The sequence below is a fragment of the Halichoerus grypus genome, chromosome 1 (assembly GCF_964656455.1).
Source record: "Halichoerus grypus chromosome 1, mHalGry1.hap1.1, whole genome shotgun sequence".
In the NCBI taxonomy this organism is placed as follows: Eukaryota; Metazoa; Chordata; class Mammalia; order Carnivora; family Phocidae; genus Halichoerus; species Halichoerus grypus.
Genome location: NC_135712.1, coordinates 120,362,900 through 120,375,021, shown reverse-complemented (window position 1 = coordinate 120,375,021; position 12,122 = coordinate 120,362,900). Strand labels below are relative to the sequence as shown.

The 12,122-nt window shown below is 37.8% G+C and overlaps 1 protein-coding gene across 1 annotated transcript in view; it reads right to left on the bottom strand.

Moving 5' to 3' along the window:
• Positions 1-365: 365 nt before the first annotated feature.
• COPB2 (coat protein complex I subunit beta 2) overlaps positions 366-12,122 on the bottom strand; it is a 31,148-nt gene continuing 19,391 nt past the window's right edge. The window contains exons 11-22 of the mRNA XM_036092279.2: positions 10,478-10,566; positions 10,288-10,394; positions 9,029-9,172; positions 7,677-7,807; positions 7,211-7,418; positions 4,404-4,514; positions 3,214-3,428; positions 1,697-1,789; positions 1,421-1,601; positions 1,202-1,270; positions 985-1,056; positions 366-743 (exon numbers count right to left, since the gene is read on the bottom strand). Of these exons, the coding sequence (XP_035948172.1) occupies positions 648-743; positions 985-1,056; positions 1,202-1,270; positions 1,421-1,601; positions 1,697-1,789; positions 3,214-3,428; positions 4,404-4,514; positions 7,211-7,418; positions 7,677-7,807; positions 9,029-9,172; positions 10,288-10,394; positions 10,478-10,566 (1,516 nt within the window). The 3' untranslated portion in view covers positions 366-647. The remainder of the gene's footprint in view (positions 744-984; positions 1,057-1,201; positions 1,271-1,420; positions 1,602-1,696; positions 1,790-3,213; positions 3,429-4,403; positions 4,515-7,210; positions 7,419-7,676; positions 7,808-9,028; positions 9,173-10,287; positions 10,395-10,477; positions 10,567-12,122) is intronic.

The following is a 12,122-nucleotide window of genomic DNA, read 5'->3' as shown; positions in this document are numbered from 1 at the left end:
TAACAGAAATACAAAGAAAACCTTGTTACTCCACTCATTTTACTAGGCTGCAAGGGGATAATTGAGAAGTGTATTTGAGTGCCTGGTTATGAATGTCTCTAATCAGACAGGTGCAGTGTCAAAGACCAAAAAAAAAGTACTTGTATCTTTCTGTATTACCAGACAGGTAGCTTAAACAGAGCCCAGCTTAACGAGATCAGAGGAGCTGGGTTTCAGATTCCAAAATCAGGGTGAGGCATAAAAACCCAAGTATATAAACTTGGGGGAGGGTGAACGTGAGCTGATCCCTAGGTGAGGTGTAGTTTGGCTCAGCCTTCTAAAACTAGAAGCTTATTTTCATTATTTAGAAAGGAAACTTTCAAGTATTTTCATTAATTCAAAAGATTTTATGAGATATGGTCTAATGACAGTATGAAAAAAATCAAAGCCCACATTTGGTTTACTTAACAAGGAAACAGTGATTTAGATGCTGCACATAAACCACGCCTAAGATGAGAAAAGCACTGTACTCCCAGTGGGCCACACACAGCCTTTTCATATAAAAATCTAAGGAGTTTCTCAGAGTCCAAAGCACTGTGGTCAGGGTGGCAATCAATACCTGTCCATAATAATGATCTGTGAAGTTGGGTTCTCAAGAAACATTACGCTCAATCATCCAAAATATCTTCATCCAGGTTGATGTCTGTCGTGTCAATATCTTCTAATTCCAAATTATCCAGATCTACTTCCAGTTCAAGTAAACTCTGCAAAGAAGAGTTATATAGCACTTTGTTATCTCTGATAACCTTTTGAAGTTACCTCTGATTCATGATCCAAAGGGAACCAAAGCAATAGTCAAAAGGGGCATTTTCTCATTTCAGAGCCCCTGCTCTGAAAGTGATTACATCACTTGAAATGCAGAGGCCTGCCCATCCTGCAACCATTCATGGGGAGGAAGAAGTGAGCCTGGGGTTCCCATGGAAAATCTAGGTATGATGTCTGTACCTTTTCTTCTTTGTTGGCTGTGTAGGAGGCCACAATAACTGGAGTAGGAGAAGCAGGTTTCCCATCACGTTCCTGAAAGCCCAAGTGGAGACACAGATAAAGATGAAGGAATTTGTTCACGTAATTTTCCCCCAAGGGAAGCTGTTTAGGATTAGGAAGTGGGAGATGGTACTTGAACAAATCTTAACCAGATTATCTCATGCAGTATTCTACTGACCTGTTGAGCTGCAGATCTTGAGGGCTGAAAGCCTTTTGCCTCTTCCATAACATTTCTTTCTTCGTTTGGCTATCAGAATAAAGCAATGATGAAATATTCTGAAGTCATAATTCATCTATGAACTTGACCCAAATACCAGGTATTAGCTCTCAATCCAAGTATGAATGCACTTCTACCCTCTAGTCACAATAAATGAGATCTGGTTGCCTGGAGACTCACCGTGACAAGTGGGTATTGCTTGGCTGGCCACAGATCAGCATGTGTTTCCTTCACCCATTCTTCCACAACAAAGGCTTCTTTTAATCCAGGAAAAAGGTTTTCATACTCTGTTGGATCGGCAAGGGATTCTGCTGCTTTCTGATTGACTTTTGAAAGATTTTCTCTCCAGAGTTTCACCACCCTATTGTAGAGAACATGGAACCAAAGGGAGACTGAGTAAGTATGCTCTAGTTTTTATTTGAAACATTTGTTCCTTTAGGATCAAGAAGCCTGTACCTTGAAACCTGACTGGGTAAGTAAGTCCGGGCCAGGAAGGCAGCTTCTGGCAGTCGGCCAGTTCTGATCAAGAGTTCCAGGCAAGCATCAAGCCTAAAGATTAAAAAGGAGAGGCACTATTACCAAGAATAGACAAAGAAATGTAGATTTAGTGTTGCAAAGTCAGTATTCTTTCCCCAACTTCCACACATACAGCTCATTTCTGTCACTGAACCATTTACTTGTCATCACCAGTCTGTTTACAAAATCAAAGGACGCCATGAGCATGAAGGATAGGACAGGTTTGTGATCATTTTCAATCTCCTGATAACTTGTTTTAAACAACTCCTAAGAAGCAGCTAAGGGGGCTTTTCAAGACCAGCTAAGGCAGCTTAGACAAGCACATTTTAAAGGCTTTCAGGAGATACAGGAGCAGAAACTCAGTTTCCCAAGTGGGATCATCGAGGTCAGTGTCTCCAATGTGGGCTGTGCTGGCAACCCAGTGATGCCCAGCCAGAAAATGTCCTAGTATCTCTTTTCTTAATTTCAATTTTCTTTTTTTTCTAAGTTTGATTAAGTAGATAATGTGTTTTAGAATTCACAGGTTTTTTTGGGGAAAAAAAAACCAGGGTTTTGGGTTTTAGAAAGGTAATACAGTACATATACTACACATTACCTAACATCCTCAGCATCAAATAAAAGTCATAAACATTAATATTCTGCAATAACACATGAATACTAAATGTGATGAAATGAGTGGCATAAAAGCAACTAATAAAAATAGTACTTCAGCGTTCAGGTCTTGCCATCAAATAAGTTATAAGAAACTATTTTCAGGACATTTTTTGGCTTTTAAATTACGGATCTGTTCCTACAAGTATACGAAATTTATAAATACATATAGAAACACACTGGGGTACACTAAGTTTTTATAATAAAGTGTGAGGTTTAAAAACGTCACTAGGGCAAGGTTATTGAACACTTTTGTGTTTTATTTCATAATATGGTCAACTAATGTTGAGATGATTTGGTTTGCACTAACTGCTAAACTTTTAGAAGTATATGATATTTTTATGCTTTACAATTGGACTCAGTTCTAGAACTACCTGACATCCTCAACCCCCTTTATTCTTGTCACGGACAGGTCAGAACTACCCAATTTGGGTGAAACTACCTGCCATTTGGGTACTACGGGAGCAGCACAATAGCTTCCTGCCGTGGTAAAATAAAATGGCTCAGCTAGGGAGAAGCAGGGCTTTTGAGGAAGGGGTTTAACATTTCTCTCAGTCTAAGCCTCCCTAAACAGCTCATTTTGCTCATTTAGACCAAATGTGTAAAGAGCATCCCTTGCTGAAGGCGAATGCCACCAAGGTAGCACTGTCCTCTGACTGCCCCCACTAGCCAGGGGCTAGGCCAGAACTCTGTCCATTCTCTTTCCAGGTTCATTCTTCCTCTCTAAACCACCCTCAAAGTCAGTGCAGAAATCAGTGTTTTAAATTACTATGCCTGCCTCTCTTAGACCTAGGATAAATACTTACTTGCCCTGTAAAAAGTAGCTCATGAATGCCACGTTATTCTTGCCGTCTCTCTCTGCACCCTCTGCTAGTTTGTTCACCATACTAGCATTTCCGGAGGCAGTGGCCAAGAGCAACAGACCCCCATAATCCTGTGCATGGTGCAGGCACTCCTGGGCAAGGCCAAACTGACATTTACTGATGGCAAGTTCGGCAAGTTGTTTCCACTTTTGTTCTGACTGTTAAGAAAGAGTTTCCAAGTTAAAACATCTATGGAAATAAACATTTGAATTGTCAACATCAACACTCTTCTGTTAACCTGAGTATTACGATGCTGACAATGGGAGATATCTCATACGTGTACTGAGCTGTGCTTTTTAAGTTGTTCTATCAATCAAAATAAGAATGGAATGACAAAATGTGTAATGAGAAAATGGAAGTTATTCACATATACAAAATTAATTTTAATGATGCATGTATAATCATCAACCTATTATATTTTTATTTTGTAATTACACAGTAAAACTAAAAGTAATACTATCTAATTGGAGTTTTAAGGTAATTAGATTGCAATTACTTTAATGAGTAATTTAATACCATTTTTTGAAAGAGCACAAAATTGCTTTTTATATCCTTAAATATTTAACAATATTATCTGTCATTTGCAGCTTCTCAGAAATCAAAATGCTACACATTTGGATGATCTTAACATAGCTGAAATTTATTTAGCACATCTGAAATGAATTTACCAATAAATGCTAGCCTTAAACCACAGCTGGGGGGCCCCCAATAGATAACAATTCATTAAAATGTCACTAAATTGTGTCAAAATATTAAAATCTTTCTTTAAAACCAACAACTTTCTCACTAGTTTGGGATACTGGCAAATTACTGCTTTGTCTGTCTGTACTCTTAGAGTTCCCAGACTACTATATCTAGTATCTTACATCTTCTCTTACAAAATAGATCTCGTATAAGCTATTGAAAACACTTTTTCTTAAATCAGAATACTAAGAATATATCTCCAATATAAGCCATTTAATTTACGTAAAGACTAACAAAATGCATTTTTAAATGATCAAAGGCAATAATCTCACCAAAGAGAGTTACTGATTTGCATTTCAGAAAACTTTAATATGAGAACTTATACTAAACACAAAGAAGTACCTTCTAATCTTTGCATCAGTTATGAAAAATCATGACTTAGTACATACCTCTGCTTCTACTGCTAACTGGTATGCAATGTGCAGTTCTCCAAGCTGAAGAGCAAGTTCAAAGCGATGCTCTGGATCTGTGGATACTGTAAGAGCTTGCTGCTTGAAGCCCTAAACAGAGAAGAGATGTAACAGTGTATGTGCAGTCTATGTGAAGACAGAAAAATTAAGGAGTCATTCATTAAATTAATTGGTAAGAACAAACCAGCAGACAAAATTCAGTCCCACAATGCTGTTTTCTAAGCAGCAGGAGATAACTGATGCTACACAAACTCATGCATGTCTGAGACACCAAGCTGTTTTCTACTCAGCCCCCAGAATGATGGTGATTTAAGCCCAGTCTTACCCCTTGGGGTATAAACTCTATAAACAGCCCAAGATGTAACACTAAAATGTCAACTGCCTGCGAGCCATGTGCCAGCTAGCACAGTGCCTGTGCAATGTTAAGTGCTCATTAAATTCATGAGATGAACATACGGACACTTAGAATCCCCAATCAAATGGCCCAGCCACATCCACGTTATGAAGTCCATACCCAACAAGACCACCCACAAATTCAGACCTTTTGATCTGCTTCTTATTAGACCTCCACTCTTAAATGAGGGCCCAAAGATCATCAGATGCATGAGGAAAATCTCTAACAGGAAAGAGAGATACCGAAATGAACCATTAACAGCAACTTGAAGGAAGCATACCATGAAGGGGGAAAACTCCCAAACAACGACAAAACTTATTACCGTTCAGATCCTGAGAGAAATAAACTTTCATCCATACACAAGAGTAAGATTTTAAAAGTACAAGAATAACAAAACGAGACCAGTGTAGGAGGCCTAACATTTGACCAACAGTTTCACAAAGACAGAATATAGAAAACGGAAGGAAGGAAACCATCAGAAAATGATTCAAGAAACTCTCTCAGAAACGAAAGACATGAGTGTCCAATTAAAACAGTTCATCTAATACCCAACAAAATGAATAACTGACCCCTACCCAGGGCCACCATCATAACATTTTAGAACAAGAGGGACAAGTTCCACAAAGCTTCCAGAGAGAAAAAACAGATCAGGTATCAAGAATCAGGAATATAAATGGCTTTACATTTCAACACTAACTAGAAGCTAGAAGGCAATGGAACAATGCCTTCAAAATTCTGGGAGAAAATTATCTCCAACCTAGAATTCTGTACCCATTAAATGGCCAAGGATGTTTTAGAGTAGAACAATGGCAGTTTCAGATAATCAGGGTTACAAAAAACTTTACTTTCTATTAATAACCCTTCTCTCAGAAAACTACCGAACGACATCCTCCAGCAAAATGAGGGAGTAAAGTAGGAAAGAAGATAGGGGATGTAGGAAACAATGGATCCAACTCAGAGGCGAAGGGAAGCCCCAACATGAAGGTGAGGGGATATCCATGAGAGCAAAAACAGTTCAACCTGAAGCAGACTAAACATACTAAGAGATTTCAAGGGAATCTGGAGAACCACCAGAATCTAGGGAGAATTAACCATACGTACACAGAAAAACAAGCAAAGGGAAAAAAAAGAATTATTATTAACTCCAAGGAAAACAAACAATTGCAGGAAGGGAAAGCTACAACACACTACATGGCTCAGCTGTAAGCAGTGTTTACATAGCCATAAAAATGTGAACATTGAAAACTGATCTAATCAAGATCATAATATAACCATATTGAAAGGATAAGGACAGAAAAATAGCATGTATGTTGTAGAAGTAGGGGAGAAATAAAGGTAAACCGTCACCTTCTATAGAGCGGTAAGTCACAAGAAATGCCTAAAGCTGAGAAATAGCAATATATTATTTAGAGATGCAGAAATAAATACCAAAAGAATCAACCAAAATAATAAAAGTGATAACCTCTAGGAAGTAGGTATGAGAGAGGAAAGGAAGTGTGGTTGTTTTTCTTAAGCTCTGCAGAAGTTTACACTTTGTGCACATACAAATTTGATTTAAAAACACTCCATTCAGAAAAAGGCATATCACTAGTGGTAAATTTTATGTATATTTTACCATAATTAAAAAAAAAGAAAAAAAGAAATGCATGCTAGCATAGAGAGGGAAAATGCAGGATAGAAATGAAAATACTGGGGCGCCTGGGTGGCTCAGTCGTTAAGCGTCTGCCTTCGGCTCAGGTCATGATCCCAGGGTCCTGGGGTCAAGCCCCGCATCGGGCTCCCTGCTCAGTGGGAAGCCTGTTTCTCTCTCTCCCACTCCCCCTGCTTGTGTTCCCTCTCTCGCTGTGTCTCTCTCTGTCAAATAAATAAATAAAATCTTAAAAAAAAAAAAAGAAATGAAAATACTGACAGAATGGAAAAGAAGTCTACAGAAAGAAGAGACTGATAATTGCTTCAAACATTTAAAGAAAGTACTAAGAGTTGCAGCCCCTGGGTGGCTCAATCAGTTGACCATCTGGCTCTTGGTTTTGGCTCAGATCATGGTCTCAGGACTGTGGGACTGAGCCCTGCATGAGGATCTGGCTAAGCGTGGAGTCTGCTTAGGATTCTCTCCTCCCTCTCCCTATGTGTGCGCATTCTCTTTCTCAAATAAATAAATAAATAAATTAAATCTTTAAAAAAGAAAAAAAAGAAGGTACTGGGGCATTAAGAAAGGACAAGGAAGAGTCTAATAAGTGACTTAAGTTTACAGGAGAAATTCCATTGCCATTAAGTGGCAATAAAGAAATAGTTTTCCAATCTATACTAACATTCTTTTAAATTGGTTAAAAAAAAAACCAAAAACCCAAAAGAAAACAAGCAAACAAATAAAAAAACAGACCAAAAAACTTACCTGCTTTTCTAAAAAGTGTGCAACTCTGGTCCTCTGTTCTTTTGGAATGGTAGGAAGAACCTTATCAGCCATGCTGAAGTCCCTTCTCATGACAGCTGTCTGGTATTCCAGCACTGAAACCAGCAGAGAATAGCTAACGATGTTCAGTTCTTTATCCCCCAGATAAAGCCTGTTGTCTTTAGGAATATAGCCCAGGAGATACATTGTCCTATAACAGAAATAGAAACTAATTTAGGAGTAGGCCCAAATCAGTAGGTAAACACACACACACACACACACACCTGCCTCTTGCTCAAAATCTTTCCACTTTGATTGATGCAATTTTGATCAACAATAGCCAACCTACTAAAACTATACACTGAAAAATCAAGCCTATCAGTGCTACAAGCCAGCAAGAGGTTTTGTTTAAAAAGCATAATTCTAAATTTAGGATGCCTGAGACAAAAGCAAAACAGTACTCAGTTACCTATCCAAGTGGGCAATGGTGACTATTTCTCCTCCAACATAATAATTTAATCTGTTCACAGAACTTGTGTAAATGAAGCAATCGCCTACCCACAGCCCTGTTTTCACAATTTCCTGAATCTCACCAAGAACCTGCAGAGAGAAAATAGTCTATTATTACCTTATTAAGTATTAGAAATCCTGTCAATAACAAAAACTGAATATGATTGGGGGTGATAAGGTAGAATAAGGAATGCAAAGTAAAATCCTACTTCAAGAAAGAAAATATTTCCATATATATACAATGGAATATTATGCAGCCATCAAAAGGAATGAGATCTTGCCATTTGCAACGATGTGGATGGAACTGGAGGGTGTTATGCTAAGCGAAATAAGTCAATCAGAGAAAGACATGTATCATATGACCTCACTGATATAAGGAATTCTTAATCTCAGGAAACAAACTGAGGGCTGCTGGAGTGGGGGGGGTGGGAGGGATGGGGTGGCTGGGTGATGGACACTGGGGAGGGTATGTGCTATGATGAGCGCTGTGAATTGTGCAAGACTGTTGAATCACAGATCTGTACCTCTGAAACAAATAATGCAATATATGTTAAGAAAAAAAAAAGAAGAAGATAGCAGGAGGGGAAAAATGAAGGGGGGGAAATCGGAGGGGGAGACGAACCATGAGAGACGATGGTTCTAGAGGGGAGGAGGGTGTGAGGATGGGTAAGCCTGGTGATGGGTATTAAAGAGGGCACGTTCTGCATGGAGCACTGGGTGTTATGCACAAACAATCATGGAACACTACATCAAAAACTAAAGATGTAATGTATGGTGATTACCATAACAATAAAAAATTAAAAGAAAGAAAATATTTCCTTGGAATTTCTATCTTCTTTCTCTATTTAAAAACAGATTCCTGGCTGAGTATATCTGTAATGCAGAATCTCACTGCTGCATCAGAGCTGTGATCTAAAAAGTGGTGATCTAAACTCACACACATGAAACTGGAAAAGGAGGTATTTCATAAAATCTTCCAGGACCATCTCCACAACAGATGATTTAACTTTACCATTTGAAAGCACGTAAATCACTCTGGGTAAACTGTCTTAAGACAAAAACACCTTCTAATTTCCTTATTGAAAGATATCAAAATGAATCTAAAGACTTCCTAAAATCAAAAGTACAAATTTCTTTTAAACATACATACTTTCAAACTCTGGTCTTTCAGTCAAGACTTTAATTTTTAGATTTCACTGGAATTCCTTAAATGTTTACTTTCCCCAAACCTAACTTATTAAAATCAGTGAAGTTCTGTTACACGAATACAAATCATTTAAAAACAAAGCTGAAGTTGTGTTGGTCAATTACCTCAAAGGCATCTTCAATGCCATCTTCAGTAACTCCCTCATGTGTTTCCTGTGCAGCCAAGACTTTTTCCGACAGGTATTTCAAGATAAAAAATGACTCCTCAGTGGCAATACAGACCAGCTCTCCAGAGTCAGACCAGAAAATCTACAACATGGCAAACAAAACACAAACAATGTCGGATTTCTGAGTGGTATGACAAACTGCATACACTTTGTTTCTAACATTTGTCTTCTTATGTTAGGATAATAAGTATGCATTTAACAATTTTATGTAGTGCATAGTGTGTATATGTAGATACACACACACACATATGTACGTATGTGTATGTATGTATTTGGAGGGTGGACAGGGCAGTGCCTCACTATTTAGCCTAGAAATGGAAAGACTCAAGGGAGACAGACAGGAAGGAAAGCTGTCAGTACGTGCTGTAATTTAGGAGCAGCAGCCTATTCCCTATTGCTCTAGAAAAGTGTTTTTCAGCCTTTTTTTTTTCATTATCACGCCCACCCAGGAACCATTTTAGACATTTTTTTCCTCACCTCTCCTATAAAACTTTAATACCATGGACGCTATATATATACACATATGTACATATGCTTATACATACGTAACACATATACATACACATATGGTGTATATATATACATAACATATATATATACATATAGATATGCTTTATAGATAAAGAGTGAATTTTCCTCACCCTCAGTAACCAATTTTTGCCCCGTTGGGGCACTAGTGCCCACTCAGACTGCACGCTGTAAAAGACACAACCAGGACCCTAGGGAGGTGGATTTGTCTCCAAAGAATTTTGTTACAATGAAAACTGTCAAAGAAGCAGGTAGTTCCAAAGGTAGAAAACTCTGTCACTGGAGACATTTACCTGAAGTTTAAACAGCCATCATCTGGTAAAGTATGAGAGGCTTTCTGAATGGTATGGGAGCTCCTAGGCCTTTCCAAGTTAAGAGCTCCCTGACTTCCTGTCTTCAAAGCATACTTTGTATATTCTGTCAAGCCATTTAAAACATGAATAGCACTTCACATTTGTATAGCTTCTGATGCTTTTCAAAATACCCCATGTCTATTGCCTCATTCATATACTACAATTCTGATTTTCTAAGCAATCTTGAAGTAAATGGTATTGTGTCCAACACAGTGGAACCGGGACAGCTGGGTACAAGGACATTTCTCTGCCTCAGGGACCCAGAGCTCCTCACAAAGGTGCACATTCCAAAAGTAACAATGGAGGGAAAACTCACGTGTTTGGGCTGAATTTCAATTCTGCGTATGAGTTCTGTATTGTCCCAGTCATAGAAAGCTAAGCCATTTACAGATCTGACTCCCAGTAAGAAGCCTCCATAAATACCTAAAAGAAAAAAGATTTTGGCTTAGATGTTTTTGAGCCACTGCAAAACTTCTAAAATTGTGTCATAAATAAATAGCACTCACTTTCAGCTCCAAAATCTGGTTTAAATGATTTTTTTTCCTTAAAATTCTTAAATATCTTTACAACACTGTTGCTCTCTCTAATTGCATATCTGGGGGGAAAGGAAGGGAAAACATAGCATATTATATACCAAACCATACTTGCATCAAATGTTAGAAATATTTTCAAATGTATCTGAGTAATGAATTATGGGTTTTACACTATTACACACATTATTAGGGTTTACAAACATCTTAGAAACTGAGAAAGACCCACCATCCCTCAAAAGGTGAGTGATTAAATCAACTATGGTATATTCATACAGTGGAACACTACTCTGCAAAACGGGACCAATTACTGATTCACGTAACAATAAGGATGAATCTCAGAAACATTATGCTGAGCAAAAGAAGCCGGACACAAGAGTGGATACTGTAGGACTCCATTTATATTAAACTCTAAGACAAATCTAATCCACATGGTGACAAAAAGCAAATCAGTGTTTGTCTACAGCCAAGGAAATGACTGTTAAGGGAAAACAAAGGGATTTTCTGGGGATGACAGAAATGTTCTGTCTTGACTGTGCTAGTAGTTACAGATTGTATATATTTGCCTAAATTCACTGAAATGTACATTTAAAATAGTGCATTTAATTTTGTATAAATTACAACTCAATAAAGGTGACTTAAAAATAAAAACTTTTATATGTGGCTCAGCCATTTTTGGCAACAATTTAGGACATTGTGTATATTCAGGCCTCCTGAAAAGAGGGACTGTGGCTGTTGCTGGATAATCAAGAGTATTTAAGGAGGTGATCTGATGAGCATTCCTATCAAGATAGGAAAGATGCTGAATAGGGCCTTAGCTGGATAAAGCTAAAAAAAAAAAAAGAAGAAGCAAATTATCAAAACAGAGGTATGTTAAGAGTGATAAGGCAATCCATGAACTATAATTTTTTTTTTTAAAAAGATATCAAAGTACATTTTAGTATTTGGAACTGTGCATGTATGAATGTATTTAGGAAATTTATGAAAAGATCAAAACAAATTCTTATCTCTCAGTATATCTTGTTAAAAAATTTAAAAACATGCACCTTATATGCAAAACTGAGGCTCAGGTTACTTACTATTGAGGGCTGGGGCAATACAAAATATGGAGGAAACAAAACTAAGAAAAATGAAGATGTAATTCAGTTGTGCGGTCACAAAAAACCAAAGCCCCAATATTTTATATTACATGCACCAAAAAGGAATCAAGAAGGAACACTCGGTAACCAGTATCTACTATAAAGAATTATAAAGAATTATAAATAATTAGCACCTAGTATGATAATTCAGAGTTAAATGATTTTTCCTCTTTTTAATGAGAGTATTTTATGAATACTCTAAATTCAGACAGAATTTGTTTTAAGAATGGGGGTTGGGTAACATCACAGAAAATGAGTTTTAAAAAAGATTAAATGAAATTCTCATCAAGATGACATCAGACCGGGTGCCTGGGTGGCTCAGTTGGTTAAGCAACTGCCTTCGGCTCAGGTCATGATCCCGGAGTCCCAGGATTGAGTCCCGCATCGGGCTCCCGGCTCAGTGGGGAGTCTGCTTCTCCCTCTGACCCTCTTCCCTCTCATGTTCTCTCTCTCTCAAGTAAATAAATAAAATCTTAAAAAAA